The following is a 26,231-nucleotide window of genomic DNA, read 5'->3' as shown; positions in this document are numbered from 1 at the left end:
CAACATTTGCATCGGAACTCGATGTCGACGGGCGTCCTGGGCGAGGGTCATCGTTCACTTCTTCTCGGTCATCCCGGAACCTTTTTAACCACTTGTTTACGGTTGGTTCCTTCAGAGAATTGTCTCCGTAAACCTGTTTGAAACACTCAAAAATCTCACGGCCATTCTTGCCTAGCTTTGCAAGAAACTTGAGGTTGACGCACTGTTCCTCAATCAGAGAGAGCTCCATGCCGACGTCAGGTGAAAAAGGGTAACTGTCAACAAGCTGCCGCACACTCCCACCTTCACGCAGAGTGCTCTGACTCGAACTGAGCGTTGATGGGATTGATTGCAGCAGTAGTCCCACCTGGCGGTGACTGCAACTTGTAACATAAAGGCATTATTCAACTTTTATACGTACAGGGTTATTACAAATGATTGAAGCGATTTCACAGCTCTACAATAACTTTATTATTTGACATATTTTCACAATGCTTTGCACACACATACAAAAACTCAAAAAGTTTTTTTAGGCATTCATAAATGTTCGATATGTGCCCCTTTAGTGATTCGGCAGACATCAAGCCGATAATCAAGTTCCTCCCACACTCGGCGCAGCATGTCCCCACCAATGAGTTCGAAAGCATCGTTGATGCGAGCTCGCAGTTCTGGCACGTTTCTTGGTAGAGGAGGTTTAAACACTGAATCTTTCACATAACCCCACAGAAAGAAATCGCATGGGGTTAAGTCGGGAGAGCGTGGAGGCCGTGACATGAATTGCTGATCATGATCTCCACCACGACCGATCCATCGGTTTTCCAATCTCCTGTTTAAGAAATGCCGAACATCATGATGGAAGTGCGGTGGAGCACCATCCTGTTGAAAGATGAAGTCGGCGCTGTCGGTCTCCAGTTGTGGCATGAGCCAATTTTCCGCGGGCTACGCGTGAAACTTGCCCGCACGCGTTCAACCGTTTCTTCGCTCACTGCAGGCCGACCCGTTGATTTCCGCTTGCAGAGGCATCCGGAAGCTTTAAACTGCGCATACCATCGCCGAACGGAGTTAGCAGTTGGTGGATCTTTGTTGAACTTCGTCCTGAAGTGTCGTTGCACTGTTATGACTGACTGATGTGAGTGCATTTCAAGCACGACATACGCTTTCTCGGCTCTTGTCGCCTTTTTGTCTCACTGCGCTCTCGAGCGCTCTGGCGGCAGAAACCTGAAGTGCGGCTTCAGCCGAACAAAACTTTGAGTTTTTCTACGTATCTGTAGTGTGTCGTGACCATATGTCAATGAATGGAGCTACAGTGAATTTATGAAATCGCTTCAATCATTTGTAATAGCCCTGTATTTTCCGGACAATCCTCGTATTTTTAAGAGCAGCCAAAAAAGTCATAGCATCAGATGATGTCTCTAGCAATAGGAGAGGCAACGCTAAGCACAGAAACATGCCTTAGAACACCGCCTAATGGCTCTGAGCACTATGGGACTTAACATCTGTGGTCATCAGTCCCCTAGAACTTAGAACTACTTAAAGCTAACAAACCTAAGGACATCACACACATCCATGCCCGAGGCAGGATTCGAACCTGCGACCGTAGCAGTCCCGCGGTTCCGGACACCGCCTAATGCTCATTAAACAAACCTCATCTGTCATGTACACTTTCTTTGATGCAGCGGCTTTAGTGTGATTTAGACGTGGTTCGGCGCAAGGGAACATCGACCAGGTCCCCAGTTGATCGGTTCTGACCGCTGAGAAGGCTGGTTGGGCCGCTGCCAAGTGATCGTATTCCGGACACGTAGAGCTGACTACGTGTCTCGCAAATAGATACCTAGTCCAAGATGCGATAGCTGCAGTGGCGCGAGAAACGCCGATGTATCCAGGGCAACAACTCTCTGCAGTACAACGCCAGGAGTGTGCTGAGGTGCTAGATTTCCACTTACACGAGTTCTCACCCAAATGGCGGGGCTTTTAGCTTACAGTAGCGACGTATCGTTCGTCGTCTCACGAATGTTTTTGTTTCTCCAGTTTTCATAATTTCTTTTGTTTCAGTAAGTGTAGCTTGCTCCTACCAGCCCAGATGGCCGATCACGTTAAAGCGCTGCTTCCGGAATACGGGGAAGTAGGTATATCCTGGATCGAACCCACCGCCCGGATTATCGAAGAGGGCCGGTGAAACGGCCAGCATGGATTTGGATTTTAGGCGGTTTCCCACATTCAGCTAGCTGAGTACCGGGCTGGTACCCACGTTCCGCCTTAGATAAAAGACACGCATGTATTAGGAAAATGTTCTCACACTTGAAAATAGCTTTACTCTAGCCCAGAGATCCTCATACATTTTTGTCTCGTATACAACGTGTCAGTTATTTTTCTGTTTCCGGTAGATCCCTGTCTTTGGTCTATTGATTTTTTACAGCTAAGTCAACTTGCAATGCGTTTTCGGCAGCTGATGTAAAAAAGATAGGCATCTACGCTGAATACTCCATAATACGGTTTAAGTAACATGTGCGTCTCTTTGAAGCCAGAATTGCTGGTATTTGTGGCTAAACTGCATCTTAAAGTTTTTCTTTTGAGCTTATACCGATGACTTCTCGTAATATGACGTCCATTTCTTCAGTATCGCTGTAAGGTTTGATAATCCAGTGGTATTTCCATAGGCAAAATCTTCAATCCTAGGACTAAATTCCATGTGAAACGTCTTTAGATGTTGATTGTAGGTTGAAACGTAATCATTCTAGCAGTTTGTCCGCGACAAACAGGGAAAATTTCGCCATCCCATGTATAAGCTTTGTATAAAAATTTATGTATTAATGAAAATACTGAATATACCTTTTTCAAAAACTTTCCTCTCGTGTAACGTGTGCATTTGATGTCGTATTCAATTACTGACCAAAAACTGACTGTTGGTTGACCCTGTGTAGTGCGTGTGAACTGTGTGGTGAAATAAAACTTAAAACTTAGTGAAATACTCTATTTTAAATTATTAAAGCTAAATAAATACCAAAGTAACTTACGGTGTGCGAGTGAAAACTATATAACTGAAACTCAATACTGAAGTCATTATGAAAGTTGTGTGACAAGTATGGAATTTGTATCTTGAAATGTGCACAAAAATAAAGTAGTGCTCTACTCAGAAGAAGAAATAACTGTTTGAGATAACCTACACTGTTCACTGTACATTAATCTGCTAGCTTACCACAATGCTTGATAATTCTGAATACGAACTGTTTCCTCATAAGAATGCAAAGTGATATCTGATCTGAAACAGAAGTAATTTATCTTATGCTCAACATGTTGTTTTGTGTTTGGTATACTGACGATCTCGAAAGCAAGCCGAAATCGGCAGATACAGCAGGTAAAGAAAAAAAACTACTCACTACAGTTTTTTTGTTTTGCTTGTCAGAAAGAATCTGTGGCTTCACTTGGCAATGCACAGACGACAGAATATTTAAAACCTTAAAAGAATAATGGAGGAGGGTTTCACTTTCAAGAAAGTCAAAAATTACAGCCATTCCAGCCCGTTGCGTTATTGCTGACGTAATGGAGACTAAGAGATGAGATTAAGAATAGATGTGAATGTTATTAGTTATGGGGGACGAAGATTTCCTTCAATTAATAGTTCTGACAAACAGAAATTTCATTCTTGCGCATGTATTCTTTACATTGAAAAGTTCCTCCAAAAATCTTATTCCTCAGTAGAATGATTCATAAACATATGTATATGAATCAATCTTTATCTCCATAGTAAAGTATTCCATATAATTTCAGTCAGATTCACAAATATCAAATCTCATCTAAAAACTCAACAGGTCGCTACTATGCCTCAAATAAGAATGCCCCAGGCGAGCAAGCGAACCCCAGGTAAACACACAGTCAAGGATCTTATTCACAACTGTGAAAATGCACCTGATATTGGCTTGATTAACGTCGACTTGAGAAATTCGATCTTGAGATACCTTGACAAGTTTGAAATCAAGGTACAGGTTGAGAGTCTAATATATTAAGAGTTTCCCAGTGTCAGTACAGTAAATTATTGCACACTGTCATGTGGCTTACCATTGAGACGGTAGCGGTGTTAGATGTTGGTGCTTCTTAACACACCAAACAGAAAACAAACGTTCAAAGCACTATCCCAACAGAGAAAACCACTTTACCGTCAGGCTCGGAATCTATGAGCCGCGCGGGATTAGCCGAGCGGTCTTAGGCGCTGCAGTCATGGACTGTGCGGCTGGTCCCGGCGGAGGTTCGAGTCCTCCCTCGGGCATGGGTGTGTGTGTTTGTCCTGAGGATAATTTAGATTAAATGGTGTCTAAGCTTAGGGACTGATGACCTTAGCAGTTAAGTCCCATAAGATTTCACACACATTTGAACATTTTCGGAATCTAGGCGAGTAGTGCCCGCCACGCGATGTAGTACATGTACATGTTAACTCGGATATCCTGTTTCAAATTCATTTTGAGAGCAACAAGCAATCGTACTGAGTACCGGCCGTAGTTAAATAATGAGATGACTAAAAAATGATGATCCTGTAGAGCTAATTGGTGGTCTAAAACAGTTGGAATAAGAGATTCGCCGCGAGGGATAGCCGCACATTCTGAGGCGTCTTGTCACGGTTCGCGCTGCTTCCCCCGTCGGAGGTTCGAGTCCTTCCTCGGGCGAATTTTAAGAGATTTTTGTTTACTGATCCGATTACAATACTTGCAGTGAACTTCAGATCAGTCGTGTTTCATCGATTGGCTTTCATAGAGAATTATTATTGATTTCATCTTTGATGTTTTTAGTAGTAACGCGATAAGATATTTGAGAGAGCGGGGTTGGTGAATCTACGTAAGTCGAAAAAGAAGTGTGACAATGTAGACCTACTTTTAGAAAATTAGCGTAGCAAGTTTTGAACAATAATACTAGTCGAAAATTTTGATACCGTCGTCACATAGTTTCTACATTCGGTGTGGCACACGAGCCAATAGAGCGCGACTATACCACTCATCATCCGTATGATTGTGGGTTAGCGTCAATATTTAAAGGGGTAATTGCCAAAGTCAGTCAGTCATCAGAGTTTTGTAAGATCAGTACTGCGAAAAAACGCTGAGGCGTGAGTGGGCATTTGGTTTGAGGAGGGAGGCATAGTAGGGTACTCCATGCAGTTGTCGAAGGCCGCTGTTACAGGGTGGCGCAGTGGTTAGCGCACGTGCCAAGTGAGCAGGAAACCCGGCATAGAATCCTGGCCTTTGTACAAATTTTCATTCGTCGCTTCTGTCTGCATATGTGCATATTCCTCAAGTTTCTCATTTTTAAAGTAAATTTTAATTAAAAAGAAAGGCATTATTCCATACAGCCCGGCAGTATTTTAAAACTGCACTTTATTCATAACTACTTTCTTTGAGCATGGCCTATTTTCAAATGCCTCTGTAACAGATGATGATACATCATCCTCATCTCGTCATTCAGAGCCGGCCGGAGTGGCTGAGCGGTTCTAGGCGCTACAGTCTGGAACCGTGCGACCGCTACGGTCGCAGGTTCGTATCCTGCCCCGGGCATGGATGTGTGTGTGATGTCCTTAGGTTGGTTAGGTTTAAGTAGTTCTAAGTTCTAGGGGACTGATGACCTCAGATGTTAAGTCCCATAGTGCTCAGAGCCATTTGAACCATTTTTCGTCATTCAGAAATAACATGCCGTGCTTAATTGTGCGTAGCACTGACGACGTAGTGCGCGGTCATTTTAATCTTCATGCGTTGATATGTCTGTACTTCGCCCAAAGCCAGGCGCGGCAGTGCATCGATCATTTTGTTCCTGGTGGGCACCACAGCCTCTCAGAAACTTTGATTTCGCGTCCTTGACATTTACTACAAACCCTGTGTAAGGTAATGGATAGTACTGCAGAAACGCTCTGTTCATAACCCGTGGCATGACACAGTCCGGAGATTGAGCAAGTTCCATCAGATTGTTCTGTCTCATGTTATTGCGTATAGAGAAATGTAGTTAACTAAACTGCAACTCTCAGCGTCGAATCACGAGAAAACGAGGATAATACAGGGTGAAATTTGTATAGATGCTAATATATCCTGACCCGGGTACCTCCAGACGAGGAATTATTGGTCAGAAAGCAGAATTTAGTTTTTCATTGAAATAAACAATTTACATCCTGTCAATTCCAAAGGCAGCAGGTGCTGACAGGTCAATATTAGTGATCTGCCAGTTAATGAAGTAATGATTGTAAAATATTGGCACGAATTACTTACAGAGGAATGGAGAAAACTGATAGCAACGAACCTCGGGAAATATCAGTTTGGGTTCCGGAGAAATGTAAAAATTCACGAGGCAATAATAATAACCCTTTTCTCGCCGAAGATGAAAAAGGCAAACCTACATTAAAAGCATTTGTAGAGCTAGACGAAGACTTTGACAATGCTTACTGGACTACACTCTTCGAAGTTCTGAAGTTGCAGTGATAAAATACAGGGGGCGAATAGCTGTTTACAACTGGTACAGAAACCAGACTGCTGTTATAAGAGTCGAAGGCAATGAATGGGAAATAGTAGCCACAAAGGGGGTGAGACTGGCTTCTAACGTATCCCGCATGTTATTCAATCAGTATATAAACTTATAAGATGGACAGCAACAAAAGTAAAGCAAGATACGTGGAATGTAGTCAGTGCTGAGGGAATATCAGGAAACGATACACTAATATTAGTAGATGAGTGAGTTGTGCTGTTTGTTCAGCAAAATAATTGACGAGATCCCAAGTAGAAAGAATGTAAAATGCAGACTTCTCGAACGTAAATGTCGAGAAGTCTTTTTTGATGGTATTTATCGGGAATGTAAGCTTGTACAAAAATGAAACATGGGCTGACAAGAAGAGAATAGAAGCTTTTGAAACGTGATAATACAGAAGAATGGTAAAGATTAGTTGGGGAGATCAGGTAACTAATGAGGAGGTGCTGAATCTAATTGGGGGGGGGGGGGTGGAATCTCATAGCACAACTCGACTGAAAGAAGGGATCGATTGATACCACACAGGAGACATCAAGAAATCGCCAGTTTTGGTAATGACGGAAAGTGTAGAGGTAAAATTGTAGAAGCGGGAGATCGAGGCGTGACTACACTGAGCAGGTTGAAATCTATGTAGAATGCAATAGTTACGCTGAGGTGAAGAGTACTGCAGAGGATAGACTGGCGTGGATAGCCGCATCAAATCAGACTGAAGAAGAAGAAGAAGAAGAAGAAGAAGAAGAAGACTACGCTAGTGACGCATGTACTCTTTGTCTCGAAGTTCATGTCCAGATGGAGCAGGAGCGTCGCAACATCCAGATTTTTTCGTGAATGGATGCCTAAATGCAAATACACTGTATGTAGGCGTATTTTATTTACAAATCAGCGACTACTAGTGATTACTGCGCTAGTTTGTACTGGAACGTGCTGATAGATAATTAACTGACCTTATGAGTTCACTCTACCCCCGGGACTACATGTTGATATTAATGTCTCGATGATAAAATGAAAAGCGGTTGAGGATCATCGGTGTTTGAGAGCAGCCCAATAATAAGAGAGTCCGTTCATGTAATAATACGTTTGACGATGCTTCTGCAATTAGTCATTGTATATTTAACGCAAATAATTAAATGTTTCGCTTCATTGTCATTAACGGGAAGAAGACAGGTTTCAATATCTTAACAGTACTGTCTGTCGAAAGCAGTTTAATGTTACATAGCAACAATGGTGTAGTGTATAAGCCAGCTTTAGTTTTTCAAATGGTTCTAAGATTATTTTTTTACTGTTGGCGAAAACATAGTTGACTGTATCTTGCAGTAGCTTATAACGGGGCCGGAGATGGATTAAAGTTGGAAGATAATCTGTTCGGGAGGTAGCGTTCCTCTGTGTTGGCCTTCCTGCTTGTCGACCCATTGAGGCCACTTAGTCGCGCCGAGGTCGGGATCGGCTTGGACTTGTGTAAGCAGCTGCAACTGTCACCAGTCGGCAGCTCGCCGTTACATCAGATCTGTCACCGCGGATCTGGAGTAATCACAGTAACGCTACGCTTAAATATTTCCCGACTTGATTATTTCTATCAGAAATTATGCTGATGGCGATCTGCAGCTGTTTAGTTTAGATTCAAAAGAGCGAAGTTATCGCACTTATTCTTTGTTGGCGTGTTTCGCGAATTCATTCTCGTTACGTGTTTCTGCGGGACTTGCATCTGTAAGGGGGGTCACCAGTAAGCCCCGCCTCCCTGTCGCAGCGCTGGTAATTTACACCCGTGTCCAGGACGTTGTCACACCCGGCCTCGAACACTGATGGACCAGGATTAGTCTCTTCAGTCATTTCGAGAAAACAGCAGGCAACCTAAAGCAAAACTGAGTACACAAAGCATTTGATGACGGCTGAGGCGCGAATGCTCGTTGAGGTTGCCTAGACGTGTAGCGATACGTTATGCAGCCATAGCTCCCTCCCTCCCCCCCTCAAAGTGCCACGATTAAGTGCCCTAATAGTAGTAGTAGTAGTAGTAGTAGTAGTAGTAGTAGTAGTAGTTCTTGTTGTAGTTCTTCTTCTTCTTCTGTAGTGTTTCAAGGCGGATGTTCTATTCAGTTTATGTTCTGTCTGCTCCAACTTACGAAGTAATTGTGATCTGTGCACATATTAAAACAAATACAAGGTAGTCAACGATGGAATTTTGAAGTCATTTCGTGATTAGAGTAGACATCATTTTTCCTTCCACCAGTAACACATGCAAAGGCGAAGAGTTTGTCTTTCCAGAGCTACTCACGGTCCTACGGAGATCCTGCTTTGCAGGACCTCCTCATAACGGCGAAATAATTACACTACTGGCCATTAAAATTGCTACACCACGGAGATGACGTGCTAAAGACGCAAAATTTAACCGACAGAAAGAATATGCCATGATATGCAAATGATTAGCTTTTCAGAGCATTCACACAAGGTTGGCGCCGGTGGCGACACCTACAACGTGCTGACATGAGGAAAGTTTCCAACCGATTTCACATACACAAACAGCAGTTGACCGGCGTTGCCTGGTGAAACGTTGTTGTGATGCCTCGTGTAAGGAGGGGAAATGCGTACCATCACGTTTCCGACTTTGATAAAGGTCGGATTGTAGCCTATCGCGATTGCGGTTTATCGTATCGCGACATTGCTGCTCGCGTTGGTCGAGATCCAATGACTGTTAGCAGAATATGGAATCGGTGGGTTCAGGAGGGTAATACGAAACGTCGTGCTGGATCCCAACGGCCTCGTATCACTAGCAGTCGAGATGACAGGCATCTTATCCGCATGGCTGTAACAGATCGAGCACCCACGTCTCGATCCCTGAGTCAACACATGGGGACGTTTGCAAGACAACAACCATCTGCACGAACAGTTCGACGACGTTTGCAGCAGCATGGACTATCAGCTCGGAGACCATTGCTGCGGATACCCTTGACGCTGCATCACAGACAGGAGCGCCTACGATGGTGTACTCAACGACGAACCTGGCAGCACAAATGGCAAAACGTCATTTTTTCGGATGAATCCAGGTTCTGTTTACAGCACCATGATGGTCGCATCCGTGTTTGGCGACATCGCGGTGAACGCACATTGGAAGCGTGTATTCGTCATCGTCATACTGGCATATCATCCGGCGTGATGGTATGGGGTGCAACTGTTTACACGTCTCGGTCACCTCTTATTCGCATTTACGGCACTTTGAACAGTGGACGTCACATTTCAGATGAGTTACGACCCGTGGCTCTACCCTTCATTCGATCCCTGCGAAACCCTACACTTCAACAGGATAATGCACGACCGCGTGTTGCAGGTCCTGTACGGGCCTTTCTGGATACAGAAAATGTTCGACTGCTGCCCTGGCCAGCACATTCTCCAGATCTCTCACCAATTGAAAACGTCTGGTCAATGGTGGCCGAGCAACTGGCTCGTCACAGTACACCAGTCACTACTCTTGATGAACTGTGGTATCGTGTTGAAGCGGCATGGGCAGGTGTACCTGTACACGTCATCCGAGCTCTGTTTCACTCAATGCCCATGCGTATCAAGGCCGTTACTATGGCCAGAGGTGGTTGTTCTGGGTACTGATTTCTCAGGATCTATGCACCCAAATTGCGTGATAATGTAATCACATGTCAGTTCTAGTATATTTGTCCATTGAATACCCGTTTATCTTCTGCATTTCTTCTTGGTGTAGTAATTTTAATGGCCAGTAGTGTACATTAGCTGGCCGGGGTGGCCTAGCGGTTCTAGGCGCTACAGTCTGGAGCTGCGCGACCGCTACGGCCGCAGGTTCGAATCCTGCCTCGGGTATGGATGTGTGTGATGTCCTTAGGTTAGTTAGGTTTAAGTAGTTCAAACTCCTAGGGGACTGATGACCTCAGATGTTAAGTCTCATACTCCAAACACATAAGAAGGTTAGGTTATATGTCTGTACCGCCGATTCAGTTCAGCGTACCGCCTCTTCGTTGCAACCAATCTCGATCGTGGTAGATAATATTCACGACCTCTGTCCAACGAATAAAAAAGCGTGTTTGAATATCTCCATCAAATTAGCCTTTCCATTCTCATATAGCGTCGTTAGATAACTTACTTTTTACTTAGTGGTGCTGGTGATGGAGGATGAAACTGGAAAAGAAATGAAGAATGTCACTTCAAAATGAGATTTCCTGGATCTGACGGGGCACGACGCTACTATAGCCGCTATTCCCATGAACACGGAAGTAAAACATTTTGACCGGTCTCGCCGTTTATCCCCTACCAATAAAATTAGAGGCCCCTGTAGTTTTTATTTCTGTAAAAAAAATCCTAGACACTGGTTGGTTTTCTGTTTTAGACCAAAAACCATAATGCGTGACAGTCCTGTTGTGATTGCTCTATCGAAGGTACATCATCTAAAGCTTGGATTACATATGGCAGTCTGCTGTGATACACTTTGAGTTGACGTCGTGTCGTGTGCAAGGTATTCGGAAGAAGAAGAAGAAGAAGAAGAAGAAGAAGAAGAAGAAGTAGTAGTAGTAGTAGTAGTAGGTATCTCTAAGGGCAATCTGAGCACCCCTCGTATATTGTTTGCAGATGATGCTGCCGTTTACCGTCTAGAAAAGTCATCAGATGATCAAAACGAATTATAAAATTATTTAGACAAGATATCTATATCGTGTGGAAAAAAATGGTAACTGACTCTAAACAATCAAAAGTGTGAGGTCCTCCACATGAGCACTTAAAAACGACAAGTGACACAAATTTAAAGCCCGTGGCTTCATCTGAATGCGTGCTTTACTGTCAGAACTCTTGCCAGGTGCAACAGGTCTACTAATGAGACTGCCTACACTATGCTTGTCCGTCGTCCCTGGAGTACCGATGTGCGGCGTGGAGTCCTTGCCGATAGGATTCACGGAGGACATTGAAGAAGTTTGAAGGTATGGAGCTCGTTTTGTGTCATCACGAAATACAGGCGTGTATATCATGGATACGATAAGCGAGTTGGTGTGGCAATCATAAAATCAATGACTTCTCATTGCCGCGAGATCTTTCCACGAAATTACTGTCACCACCTTTTCCAGAAGCCAAAATATTTTGTTTACGGTCATCTATATAGGTAAAAACGACTATTGTGATAAAATAAAATAAAATAAGAACAAACCTAAATAACACACGAAATATTTAACCCCAACGATATGACAGAGGTTTGATGAGTCTAGTAGAAAAGCAAGGAAAAAAGGTTGTTCACAGGGAAAAAAGTTTCGTACACAATGCACCTTATGTCTCGACATATTCTCCTTTGAGGGATATGCATTGTCTCTTCCGGTTTTTTCATTCCATCGGAAAAATAGGTTCAGTCAAACTCTGCAAAACACTCGTTGATTGAAACTATCACTGCCTGTCTTCCCAGCAATCCAAAGTTTCAATCTAGAGAACTGTATGAAGTCACTTGTGGCTAAGTCTGGTGAATAAGGTGGATGAGGAACCAATTAAAAGCCCAATTCGTGCCATTGTTATTGCTGATGATGTATGGGATTGTGCGATATCCTGGTGAAAGAATACATTTTTGCGTCCAAACCTTGGTCTTTTTCCAGCTAATGCAAGTGTAAAATGATCCAACGCTGAAGCATAATAAGGTCCAGTTACTGTTCTACCTTTTCCCCGGTAATCTATGAAGATTATTCCATGAAAAATCCCCAGAGACAGTGCCCATCACCTTAACCAGCTGACGAAATAGTCTTCGTCTTCTTCAGTGCGCTTTCACCAGCCTTTGCTCATTGTTTTGACTGCCATTTTGGCTTTGGGTCCTGGTTTCTCAACAGTCACGGACCAGCGCAAAATATCTTGAGGATTGCGATTAAATATAGCCAGACATTGTGTGGAAATGTAGTGCCGGATGCGATTTCGGTCGATTGTGAGCAATCGTAGCACCCACCTCTCATACAGTTACTTCAGAGCCAATCCTTCGTGCAGGATACTGTGCACTCGCTCACTTGAGATGCCTACAGTCTCAGCAATCTCACAAACTTTTATTCGGCAGTCTTTTATTACCATATCATGGATTTAATCAATGGTTTTCGTTGTGGTGACCTCAATTGAACGGCCGGAGTGCACTTCGTCTTCGGTGCTTGTCCGACCACATTCACAATTCATAAATCCAAAATAAATCTTCATCCAGTTATGTTTTGTCGTGTGCGGCTATCCAATCCTTGAAATGAAAATGTTTAATAACAGCACGAAACTCGGTTTCTCCATTTTCAGTCACAGTCGACACATTGACCAGTTGGCTGTCAACAATGAACTGTACATTCTACATTGTTGAAATTCTTTACACGATCCTTGCAGTAATCAAGCTTACCAACCATGAAGGCGCAACCGAAATGTTCCATTCTTACATGGAACTATACCAGACTTATCAAATCACCCTTGTAGAATTAAACAAACGGAATAATTTTGGGAAGTAGTAGTTTTGGGTGGGTACAAACTAAATGTACGGCAGTAAGAATAACGACACCATTCAAAAACAGATACTAACCCAAAAATCAAGAAACAAAATTTCCAACATTCCCCACAACCAAGAAATGCAAAAAAGTAAACCATGGGTATCGTAAATTTCACTTGATTTATATAGCTGAAATTAAGTGCTCGTTACTGGGAAACAAATATACATCTCGAAAACCCAATACCGCAAATTTCAGATGACCTATTTGGCAGCTAAAGCGAACCCCACAGGGGGAGGGGGGGGGGGGCACTCAAATGGTCACATCAATTATCCAGACCTTTTCTTAGCCTCTCTCTCTTCTATGTTTAGTTTTGCAGCAGTACGCCATTCTCCACTTCTACCTGCCTTCCTCTTCATTTCCACGTATGTAAAGCATCCCGCGTCACACATAATGTGCTGCATGTAAGACTTGGTCGTCTATGGCGATTCCTTCCCTCATTGTTCCAGTGATGGTGTTGTCGTAAAATGTGTTCTAAGAAGTTCTCTCTTCTTGTTTGGATGTGCCTCAACAGAGATTTAGTTTCCTGTACTCTTGTCAGTACCTCTTCATTGGTAAGTATCACAAACGTAACGTAACCAACGTTGATAAACCAATATCCACGTTATCTATCATCCACAATCCAACCAAAAACACGAATACGAGAGCTATTCAGAAAGTAGGGAACGTTTTGGCATTTAAAAAGCTAAGTACAAGAAAAACACTTTATTATATACATCTGAAAGAGCGACTGACGTACTACTTTTCCACATGGTCACCAAACACCTTGAGGCAATTATCATAGCAGTGGACAAGCTTTGAAAGACCTTCGTCGTAAAATTCTGCCGCATGAGACTTCAGCCAGCGAGTCACGCATGCCTGGAGTTCCGCGACGTCATCAAAGCGCTGCGTTGCAAGCCAGTTCTTCACCTTGGGAAACAAGTGAAAGTCGCTTGATGCAAGATCGGGGCTGTAGGACGGATGAGGGAAAATTGCCCATTTTAATGAATTAAGGAGTTCTTTAGTGCGGTTTGCCGTGTGAGGTCGGGCATTGTCGTGCAAAAACAAAATTTTGGACGTCAGCTCTCCTCGGCGTTTGATTTGAGCTGCTCTTCCAAGACTGTGCAAAGTTTGACAGTACCGGGCAGAATTTATGGTTGCTCCACGTTCGAGAAAATCAATAAGAAGCACACCTTGCCTATCCCAAAACACTGTCGCCATCAACTTCCTTGCTGACAAGGTTTGCAAACATTTTTTTGGCTTCTGGGGGGACCTTGTGTGCCCTCACTCTATGAACTGAAATTTTCTCTCGCAATGGACGTGTTTCATCTGTCTCGTCACCGGTTGCGATTCGGTCCAGTAATGAATCAGCATGTTTGCGGTAGGCTCCCAGAAATGTCAACGTTGCCCCCATTAGCTGTTCTTTATGGAACTCTGTAAGCATTTTTAACACCCATCATGCACAAAATTTGGGGTAGGCTAACTTTTGAGTGACAATTTCAAACAAGAAAGGCCGTGAAACTTGGGGAAAAGAAAGCGAAAGCTCCGTTATTGTGAAGCGACGGTTTTCACGAATCATTTCATTAACTCTAGCGACAAGATTGTCATTCACAATGCTTGGGCGTCCACTCCTCTCTTCATCATGAACGTTGGCTCGGCCATATTTAAACTGAATGCACCATTTCTGGACAGAACATTCACTCATTACGTTGTTTCCGTACACTTCGTACAGTTCACGATAAATTTCTATAGGTTTTATGTTTTTTGACGAGAAAAACCATATCATAAACCGCATCTCACAACTGGCGGGATTGTCGATTGCGGCGCACATTTCAGTTTCGAACATCGAAAAACCAGACACGCAGAGACGTTCCCGCTACCACGGATGGATGGCGACTGAGCTCACGAGCGATTTGAAGGGCAGAGTGTATGGTAGTGTTGGCGGTTTGTTTGTGCGTTAGTGTGCGAGTTTATCTCCTTCCCTGCAGTTTCCTGTCGGTCGGCTGTGAGCAGCTGGCATATCCAGTCAGTACGGCTGATGTGCAGGGGATCGCTGATGTCGCTTTTGAGTGTGTTAGCTCGCCGTATGTGGTTATGCCCTAGCTAGCAGCCTCTTTGGCCGCTTATGCTTCCCCTTACGGTTGTGATCGTAGTTCCGCAGAGTTCCATTCAGAGTTCCATTGTTAGTGTCTTGAGTTCCAGTATCGTCGTGTGGCGAGTTTTTTGAATACTTCCTTGAGTGTTTCAAGGCGGTATTCATTGTGAAGAGCCGCGGTGCTAGCGTAGCGTGGAGCGTTGCTAATGATACGTAGCACTTTTTTCTGTACGACCCGCAGGCGTGTAAGAGCTGCATATCCGCCGACAGGAGCTGCGTACGTCATCAGAGGTCTGATCAATGTTACGTATATCGACCTCGATACCCTATTATTTGGTGTGCTTTCCCTATGGAGCATTGGGTAGAGATGTTTGAGCCTCACGTGTGCTCTGTTGGCAACGTATTCTGTGTGGTTCCTCCGTGGAAATTTCCTGACCAGCCAGACACAGAGATAAGGTATCTTAACTCTCTCGTGGAAAAGTATCAGGCGTGCATGTTCTATTTATTTATTTATTTATTTATTTATTTATTGTTCCGTGGGACCAAATTAGGGAGAAGTCTCCATGGTCATGGAACGAGTCAATACATGAAATTATAACACGATAGTAGAAACAGATAAAATGAAATAGAAGAAACGTATTCAGGCGACAATTCGTAAGTTTGAAATAAAGAAAATCAACAATGTAACACTGGAATTTGCTTAATTTTCCAGCTCTTCCAGGAGCTCGTCGACAGAATAGTAGTGAGCCATGAGGAAACTCTTCAGTTTAGACTTAAAAGCGTTTGGGCTGCTGCTGAGATTTTTGAGTTCTTGTGGTAGGTTATTGAAAATAGATGCAGCAGAATAGTGCACTACTTTCTACACAATAGTCAAGGAGGTGCATTCCACATGCAGATTTGATTTCTGCGTAGTATTAACTGAGTGAAAGCTGCTAACTCTTGGGAATAAGCTAATATTGCTAACATCAAACGACATTAAAGAAAATATATACTGTGAGGGCAATGTCAGAATTATCAGACTACTGAATAGGAGTCGACAAGAGGCTCTCGAACTTACACCATATATAGCTCGAACAGCCCGTTTTTGAGCCAAAAATACCCATTTTGAATCAGAAGAATTACCCCAAAAAATAATACCATATGACATAAGCGTATGAGAATATGCGAAGTAGACTACTTTTCGTGTTGAACTGTCACTTATTTCAGATACTGTTCTAATGGTATATAAAGCAGCATTTAGTTTCTGAACAAGATCCTGGACGTGGGCTTTTCACAACAGCTTACTATCTATCCGAACGCCTAGGAACTTGTGCCTGACTCATGCAGTACTATCACCGTCAGAGGGTGGTACGGGACTACAAGTCCCACCGCCACACCTCCAAAGTGAATTGCAGTGACGTAGTCACTGCCCTGTGGAAATTTACTGCCTCACCAACACAGTTAGACCGCAATAGACCGGTGAAGTGTTCCGTCTCGCTTATAATATGCCCATTCTGTCTGATCAAAATATCAATTCTTGTTGAATTGTGAGTTAGAAACTGTAAGAACTGAGTCTTACAGTGATTTAGCATCAAATTATTTTCCACAAGCCACGAACTTATTTCATGAACTACACTATTTGATACTGTTTCAATATTACACACAAGATCCTTCACTACCAAGCTGATGTCATCAGCAAACAGAAATATTTTTGAATCACCTGTAATACTAGAAGGCATATTATTTATATAAATGAGAAACGGTAGCGGCCCCAGCACCGACCCTTGGGGAACGCCCCACTTAACAGTGCCCCATTGGGAGTGAACATCACTACCACTCTCAATATTGCGGAGAATTACCTTCTGCTTTCTACTCTTAAAGTAAGCTACTCCCCTTACTCCATAATGGTCCAACTTCTGCAGTAATATTTTGTGGTCAACACAATCAAAAGCCTTCTTTAAATCAAAGAAAACACCTAGCGTTCGCAACCTTTGGTGTTACCTGTTTAAAGTGTTGATGTTTGCACAGTAGTTTCAGTCAACGTGTGGACAGAACTGCTACGCACTTGTTGATGTTTACGCTAATACACCATGGTTGGAACAAAGGCTCGGCAGTTCTGAATGCTGTATGTAGTCGTCAATTTTTGTTTGGCGGTTTCCGATATTGCGTAAGGATGGCTGTCTCATTCGCGTAGATGGTCAACGTTGTTTTTTGTGTTGCTGGGAGATCGCTAATGTAAAGGTTGCCCAAGATGGGTCCCAGTACGCTTTCCTGGGATACTCCAGCTTGAATACCATGCTGTCGATTGTTTGCCTTGCAAGTTGGTATTGAAACATCTGTTGGTGACAGATGAGTTTGCATATGAGGCTGTTGTGCCAGAGACGGTCGAAAGCTTTTTCGATGTCGAGGAACACAGACCCTGTGGCTTTTTTCGTGTTTTAGCTGTGTGTTACATGTTCAACTGCGCGGTGTTGGTGAGTGCTGATTTCTAAAGCCAAATTGGCGATGCAGTGCCTAGTGATGCTTGTTAGTATTACCTTCTGGAAAATCTTGCTGAGCGAGTACAGCAGACTGATGGGTCGGTAATTTTTTGGGAGGGAGTGGTATTTTCCTGTCTTCCTAAACATCAGGACCTTGGCCGCCTTCCTAAAGTCAGGGAAGTGTTGGTGGTGTTAAGAAGGTATTCAATATGTGTGTAAGGTATTCTGTGGCTATATCCCTGAACTCCTGGGGGCACGGTTTTTAATGCCATCGCAATCAGGGGCTTTTCTAGCATTAGGATGCTTGATAGCCCATGTGATTTCGTAGTGGTAGAGCGTCTGAACTCGTTGCGCGTGGACTGAGCTACAAGTCGTGCAACCTCCAGGTTCGTTTCAAGTGTGAATACTGGATCTGAAGGTATCAGATTCGGCATGAAAAACGCTGTAACTGTTAATGGCCATAAGCTCTGCCTTCTCCTTCGCAGAATATGCAGGGCCTACCGGGCCTTGTAGAGTAGGAATGTAGTGTTTCTCCCTGGTGAAGCGTCTGGCTAGCTTTCACACGCCAGGACGTGTGGCATCTAGCCCTGCGAGTTTCTGCCCCCACTGTTCGTTTCTAAATGTTTGTATTTTCTCCCGTATTAGTACCTGGAGTCTCTTAACGTGCAGTTTATAGAACGGACGCCTGATACATCGCCAATTCTTCATTGAGATAAGACCCACGATTTCCTGGGGCAGGGCCGTCGAATGTTCTTGTGGTGTTGTACGTGGAATGGCGTCTTTGAGAGCAACAGTAAGAATCCCCATCGTCTCATCAATTTCTTGTGTGTTGATAATTTTTAAGTTCCGGAATACTACTATCAAGCGTCTCCTTGAACAGGGTCCAGTTTGCGCTCTTCTAGTTCAATATACTCTGTGGTTCCGTGTCCTGCAGTGTTTCTTCCGTGTGGAAGTATCACAGGCTTGTGGTCTGAGTCTAGATCGTTTTCAACGCTGTGTCTAACACGTCAGGCTTGAGTCGGGTCTGTGCGGCCACATATGTTGGCACGTCCGGCCCTAGTATAACGTAGTTTCGGCCTAGTGCATGTTCGTATAGTTTCTTGCCGTTGGAGGCACGTATTCGTGAATGACAGTCGGGGTGTTGTGCGTTTAAATCTCCAGCGGCGATTATCCGCGTTGCTATGCTGCTAACCGTGCAGATATCGCATGTTACTGTGTTCTTAGGTGGGAAAGCGATACCGATAACAGTGCGGTGTTAGCTCCGTTGAACTTGATCCTGACGGCCGTAGCATCTAGTCTCTCAAGTGCAGGGAGTTGGATGTTCCTGTGCTCTCTGTCTTTGTGTGTACATACGACAGGATGAGATTTTCACTCTGCAGCGGAGTGTGCGCTGATATGAAACTTCCTGGCAGATTAAAACTGTGTGCCCGACCGAGACTCGAACTCGGGACCTTTGCCTTCCGCGGGCAAGTGCTCTACCATCTGAGCTACCGAAGCACGACTCACGTCCGGTACTCACAGCTTTACTTCTGCCAGTATCTCGTCTCCTACCTTCCAAACTTTACAGAAGCTCTCCTGCGAACCTAGCAGAACTAGCACTCCTGAAAGAAAGGATACTGCGGAGACATGGCTTAGCCACAGCCTGGGGGATGTTTCCAGAATGAGTCGTGCTTGGGTAGCTCAGTTGGTAGAGCACTTGCCCGCTAAAGGCAAAGGTCCCTAGTTCGAGTCTCGGTCCGGCACAGAGTTTTAATCTGCCAGGAAGTTTCAACATACGTCAGTTTCTCAGTAACACAGTGCCTCACCGCTGCAAAGGGCTCACGGGACCCGGAGACACTGCCCTACGTTCTTGGCCTCCAAGATAATCAGACATCATCCAATGAGATTTTTTTCTTTTGTGGGGATATGTAAAGAAAATCATGTTCGTTTTCCCTTTACCTCGTGATGCAGAAGTGAAGAACAGAATAACAGCCTCTATAACTTACGTAAAACCAGATACATTGTATAAAGTTTATCACGAATTTAGCCGTTCGTCTACATGGTGTTCGTGCTGTTGCTGGTGGACTCACAGGGCATTTGTAATGGGATAGCTAAAACTTAAGATTTTGTGAGTATTTTGCAATCGATTCCATGTTTGTAGAATGTTTTTATCAATAAAGAACGAGTTGTGAAATCAGGTCGTACATCTTGTATTGATACTTTATTTTTTATTTATTTACTGTTCCGTGGGACCAAATTAAGGAGAAGTCTCCATGGTCATGGAACGAGTCAATACATGGAATTATAACACGGTAGTAGAAACAGATAAAATGAAATATAAAAAACATATTCAGGCGATACGTCTTAAGTTTAAATAAAGAAAATCAACAATGTAACACTGGAATTTGCTTAATTTTTTAGCTCTTCCAGGAGCTCCTCGACTGAATAGGAGTGAGCCATGAGGAAACTCTTCAGTTTAGACTTAAAAGAGGTTGGGCTACTGCTAAGATTTTTGAGTTCTTGTGGTAGCTTATTGAAAATGTATGCAGCAGAATACTGCACTCCTTGCTGCACAAGAGTCAGGGAGGTGCATTCCACATGCAGATTTGATTTCTGCCTGGTATTAACTGAGTGAAAGCTGCTAATTCTTGGGAATAGGCTAATATTGCTAACAACAAACCACATTAAAGAAAATATATACTGTGAGGGAATTGTCAGAATTCCCAGACTATTGAATAGGGGTCGACAAGAGGTTCTCGAACTCACACCATATATAGCTCGAACAGCCCGTTTTTGAGCCAAAAATACCCTTTTTGAATCAGAAGGATTACCCCAAAAAATAACACCATACGACATAACTGTATGAAAATATGCGAAGTAGACTACTTTTCGTGTTGAACTGTCACTTATTTCAGATACTGTTCTAATGGTATATAAAGCAGCATTTAGTTTCTGAACAAGATCCTGGACGTGGGCTTTTCACAACAGCTTACTATCTATCCGAACGCCTAGGAACTTGAACTGTTCCGTCTGGCTTATAATATGCCCATTCTGTGTGATCAAAATATCGATTCTTGTTGAATTGTGAGTTAGAAACTGTAAGAACTAAGTCTTACAGTGATTTAGCATCAAATTATTTTCTACAAGCCTCGAACTTATTTCTTGAACTACATTATTTGATAATGTTTCAATATTACACACAAGATCCTTCACTACCAAGCTAGTGTCATCAGCAAACAGAAATATTTTCGAATCACCTGTAATACTGGAACGTATGTCATTTATATAAATAAGAAACAGCAGTGGCCCCAGCACCGACTCTTGGGGAACGCCCCACTTAACAGTGCAGTTAGGTCATTATGTTTGTTTAATTCTTGTATAATTAACTGGTTTCCAATTTTAACGACTTAATCAACAGTAATGGGAACCATTCATTATTACGCACAATTTATTTCGATCTGTTCGATCGAAAGCTTTTTCGGGATCTATAAAACCTGCGTGGGTTCCAGGATTAAACTTTTGGCCTCCGAGTCTCCGATCCCGAGGGAGGTTAACCGAGGGTGTCTTTGTGTTGCAGAACAACTACATCAAGACGTCCAAGTACAGCGTGCTGACGTTCCTGCCGCTGAACCTGTTCGAGCAGTTCCAGCGGCTCGCCAACTTCTACTTCCTGTGCCTGCTCGTGCTGCAGATGATCCCGGCCATCTCGTCGCTGACGCCCATCACGACGGCGGTGCCGCTGCTCGGCGTGCTCGCCCTCACCGCCATCAAGGACGCCTACGACGATTACGTGAGTGCTCGCAGCATGGAGCAGTAGAGACAAGCTACAGTTAAAACGCTCACCCAGTCATAGGTTGCATATCTAACAGCTTCCAGCGCAAAAAAAAAGCTTTCCAGTAAGTCTTATATTTATTGATCGATTTTAAAAATTTATCGATAGGAAGTGCAAAATGGCTAAGCAGGGATGGTTAAAGGACGATTGTAAGGATGTAGAGGCTTATGTTACTAGGGCAGGGCTTAACAACTGGCCGGTTTTGAGCGCGAGTACTCGCGTCTGCTCAGGCACGTGCTCGCGAGCAGGTGCAAGATCACGGAGTAGGGAGGGAGGGGAAATGCGCGCGCACGTTTGAATAGGACCGCAGCGTGCCTATTGAATTCGCGCCGACTGTGTGTGTTGATATCACTGGAACAGCGCAGCTTGCCATATTTATTAGAGGTGTTAATAGAGACCTTCAGGTGAGGGAGGAGCTCCTCGATGTAGTAGCCATGAACAACACTGCAACCGGAGGTGATATTTCAAGTAATGTTGAAGAAAGTGTTGAAAATAAACGATTGTCGTGGAATTCTTTAGTTTCAGTGTCTACCGACGGTGCACCAGCGATGACAGGAAGAAAAATCAGGTTTCGTTGCGCTGTTGAAGGAGAAAATGCAAAAACTGACCGTGCCGAATGAAATAAGGGGCGTTCACTGTGTGGTCCACCAGGAAAACTTATGTGCAAACAGTATCGCTCTAAAAAATGTGATGAGTGGTGGTGTTCGTACAACCAATTATATAAGGAAGCATGGGTTACAACACAGACAATTTAAAAGCTTTCTTGAGGATGTAGAAAGCCAGTATGGTAGCCTGCCTCATTACAGCGAGGTCCGCTGGCTTAGTCGTGGCGATTTATTAAATCGAATTTTTGCTTATTAGATGAGATAAATATGTTCATGGAAATAAATAACATGTGTGTTCCTGAATTAAAAGAGCCTTCATGGAAATGTGATCTCGCGTTCTTAGCAGATTTAAATAGCCACCTGAATGCTTTGAACATTTCACTACAAGGTAAAGATCTGCTAATTACTCATTTCATAGATCAAATACGAGCTTTTAAAATGAAATTGACACTTTGGGTGAGTCAGCTGGAAACAGGAAATCTAGCTCATTTTCCTAAATGATCATCCATGCAAAATGTTCACAAAGACTGTGAACGTTATTCACATAGTTTAGTTGCCCTTAAGGAATAATTTGATCAACGCTTTCAAGATCTGACAGCACTAGACAGTGATTTTGATCTGTTCTCCTCTCCATATTCAGCGAATATTGAAGAGATTCTTCCTGAGCTGCAACTAGAAATTATTGACCTGCAGTGTGACAGAGAATACAGCGACAAATTTCAGGACAAGAAAAACATTTTGGAATTCTACAGACACTTCCCTCAGGATAGATTTGCACAAACTGGCGGCTACAATAATATCAATGTTCGGTTCCACGTATGTTTGTGAACAACTGTTCTCTGCAATGAAATGTAACAAGAAGCGCCTGAGAAACGCATTGTCTGATCGAAATTTAAACTGCACGCTGCGCCTACAATGAACAAGAACAATTACTCCGAATATAGACGCAATTGTAAAGGGCAAAAAGTACAAGATAACCGAGAATCCCACACTTCAGTGACACCTTTTATTGTATAACAGTTCACACATTAATACGAATGTAGAGGCATACACTAAGCATAATAAAATTATGTGGCAGTGAACATTCTCCTTCATTTGTTTCATTTGTCGCTGTAATAATTTGTGAGTGATATCCCTTCAGGTGGCCGCGGATTTAAATTGACTGGCGGCAGCTGTTGTGTGCCCCACGTGACACTCCCCACTCTCCGCTCTGGTCCGGTAGTGGGGGTAGCGTGCTCGCGCTGCACCGTGCTTGCGGCTTGCTGCTCACAGCTTGCTCCGCGAGCACGTATGTTGTGAAGCCCTGGACTAGGGGTAAGATAGATACTCCCTACAGGAAAATTAAAGAGACCTTTGGAGAAAAGAGAACCACTTGTATGAATATCAAGAGCTCAGATGGAAACCCAGTTCTAAGCAAAGAAGGGAAAGCAGAAAGGTGGAAGGAGTATACAGAGGGTCTATACAGGGGCGATGTTCTTGAGGACAATATTGTGGAAATGGAACAGGAGGTAGATGAAGATGAAATGGGAAATATGATACTGCGTGAAGAGTTTGACAGAGCACTGAAAGACCTGAGTCGAAACAAGGCCCCGGGAGTGGACAACATTCCATTAGAACTACTGACGGGCTTGGGAGAGCCAGGCCTAACAAAACTCTACCATCTGGTGAGCAAGCTGTATGAGACAGGCAAAATACCGCCAGACTTCAAGAAGAATATAATAAGTCCAATCCCAAAGAAAGCAGGTGTTGACAGATGTGAAAATTACCGAACTATCCGTTTAAGAAGTCACGGCTGCAAAATACTAGCGCCCATGCTTTACAGACGAATGGAAAAACTGGTAGAAGCCGACCTCGGGGAAGATCAGTTTGGATTCCGCAGAAATGTTGGATCACACGAGGCAATACTGACCCAACGACTTGTCTTAGAAAATAGATTATGGAAAGGCAAACCTACGTTTCAAGCATTTGTAGGCTTAAAGAAAGCTTTCGACAATGTTGACCGAATACGCTCTTTCAAATTCTAAAGATGGCAGGGGTAAAATACAGGGAGCGAAAGGCTATTTACAATTTGTACAGACACCAGATGGCAGTTATAAGAGTCGAGGGGCATGAAAGGGAAGCAGTGATTGGGAAAGGAGTGAGACAGGGTTGTAGCCTCTCCCCGATGTTATTCAATCTGTATATTGAGCAAGCAGTAAAGGAAACAAAAGAAAAATTTGGAGTAGGTATTAAAATCCATGGAGAAGAAATAAAAACTTTGAGGTTCGCCGATAGCATTGTAATTCTGTCAGAGACAGCAAAGTACTTGGAAGAGCAGTTGAACGGAATGGACAGTGTCTTGAAAGGAGGGTATAAGATGAACGTCAACAAAAGCAAAACAAGAATAATGGAATGTAGTCGAATTAAGTCGGGTGATGCTGAGGGAATTAGATTAGGAAATGTGACACTTAAAGTAGTAAAGGAGTTTTGCTATTTGGGGAGCAAAATAACTGATGTCGGTCGAAGTAGAGAGGATATAAAATGTAGACTGGCAATGGCACGGAAAGCGTTTCTGAAGAAGAGAAATTTGTTAACATCGAGTAGAGATTTGTCAGGAAGTCGTTTCTGAAAGTATTTGTATGGAGTGTAGCCATGTATGGAAGTGAAACATGGACGATAAATAGTTTGGACAAGAAGAGATTAGAAGCTTTTGAAATGTGGTGTTACAGAAGAATGCTGAAGATCAGATGGGTAGATCACACAACTGATTACTTTTGTTGATGTTCATCTTATACCCTCCTTTCAAAACACTGTCCAGTCTGTTCAACTGCTCTTCCACGTCCTTTGCTGTCTCTGACAGAATTACAATGCCATCGGCGAACCTCAAAGTTTTTATTTGTTATCCTTTGATTTCAATTGCTACTCCGAATTTTTCTTTTATTTACTGCTTGCTCAATATACAGATTGAATAGCATCGGGGAGAGGCTACAACCCTGTCTCACTCCCTTCCCAACCACTGCTTCCCTTTCATGTCACTCGACTCTTATAACTGCCATCTGGCTTCTGTACAAATTGTAAATAGCCTTTCGCTCCCTGTATTTTACCCCTGCCACCTTCAGAATTTGAAAGAGAGTATTCCAGTCAACATTGTCAAAAGCTAGGCGGCAGTAAAAGTCTACTGCAGTCATCCTCAAATGCTGGTTCTCTAAATTTACTCAGTAGCGATTCACGAAAAGAATTGGTGTAAAGAGTGGCAGCTGACTCTAAATATAGATAAATGTGAATTAATGCAGATGAATAGGAAAAAGAATCCTGTAATGTTTGAATACTCCATTAGTTGTTTAGCGCTTGACACAGTCATGTCGATTAAATATTTGGGAGTAACATTGCAGAGCTATATGAAGTGGGACAAGCATGTAATGGCAGTTGTGGGGAAGGCGGATAGTCTTCAGTTCATTGGTAGAATTTTGGGAAGATGTGGTTCATCTGTAAAGGAGACCGCTTATAAAACACTAATACGACCTATTCTTGAGTACTGCTCGAGCGTTTGGGATCCCTATCAGGTCGGATTGAGGGCGGACATACAAGCAATCCAGAGGCGGGCTGCTAAATTTGTTACTGGTAGGTTGGATCATCACGCGTGTGTTACGGAAACGCTTCAGGAACTCGGGAACAGCGGACCTACGGAAAGAGGTAGGACGACAGTGAAGCTACCACTAGGCACTAAATAGTTGGACGTCCACGACTCTTCACATAGCATGGGGTTTGGAGTCTTGTCTGTACTGTAAAGTAGGACAGATGGTGATGTGTGGCATCTCTGTTGAAAGAACTCAAAGCTGATACTCGCACAAGTGTTTCGGAGCACACTGTTCAAAGTACATTGTTGAACTCCACAGCCGACCACCCCTACATGATCACATTTTAATCAAATTTCAGTGGGCACGGGACCATCGGGATTCGACCTCCGATCAATGGATACGCGTCAGCTTTGCAGGTGAATCACATTTTTGATACACTAGGTCGATGGTCGTCTCTGAAACGCCGTGATCGAGGTGAACATTGGCTTGAAAGGTGCGGTGCCACGGACGCAGGCTGGTGGGAGTAGTGTTTTGTTATGGGAGACATTCTTCTGCTCACTGGACTCGCATTCGGGAGGACGACGGGTCAATCCCGTCTCCAGCCATCCTGATTTAGGTTTTCCGTGATTTCCCTAAATCGTTTCAGGCAAATGCCGGGATGGTCCCTTTGAAAGGGCACGGCCGATTTCCTTCCCAATCCTTCCCTAACCCGAGCTTGCGCTCCGTCTCTAATAACCTCGTTGTCGACAGGACGTTAAACACTAAC

At 43.5% G+C, this 26,231-nt stretch overlaps 1 protein-coding gene across 2 annotated transcripts in view; it reads left to right on the top strand.

The window, feature by feature from the left end:
• LOC126094491 (phospholipid-transporting ATPase ID) overlaps positions 1–26,231 on the top strand; it is a 530,930-nt gene that overhangs the window by 321,606 nt on the left and 183,093 nt on the right. For both annotated transcript variants that reach the window (XM_049908899.1, XM_049908898.1), the window contains exon 3: positions 21,049–21,261. In XM_049908899.1, the coding sequence (XP_049764856.1) occupies positions 21,049–21,261 (213 nt within the window). The remainder of the gene's footprint in view (positions 1–21,048; positions 21,262–26,231) is intronic.

Source organism: Schistocerca cancellata, chromosome 8 (genome assembly GCF_023864275.1).
Source record: "Schistocerca cancellata isolate TAMUIC-IGC-003103 chromosome 8, iqSchCanc2.1, whole genome shotgun sequence".
NCBI lineage: Eukaryota > Metazoa > Arthropoda > Insecta > Orthoptera > Acrididae > Schistocerca > Schistocerca cancellata.
The sequence above is the reverse complement of the archived record's forward strand: the minus strand, read 5'-3'. Positions and strand labels throughout refer to the sequence as shown.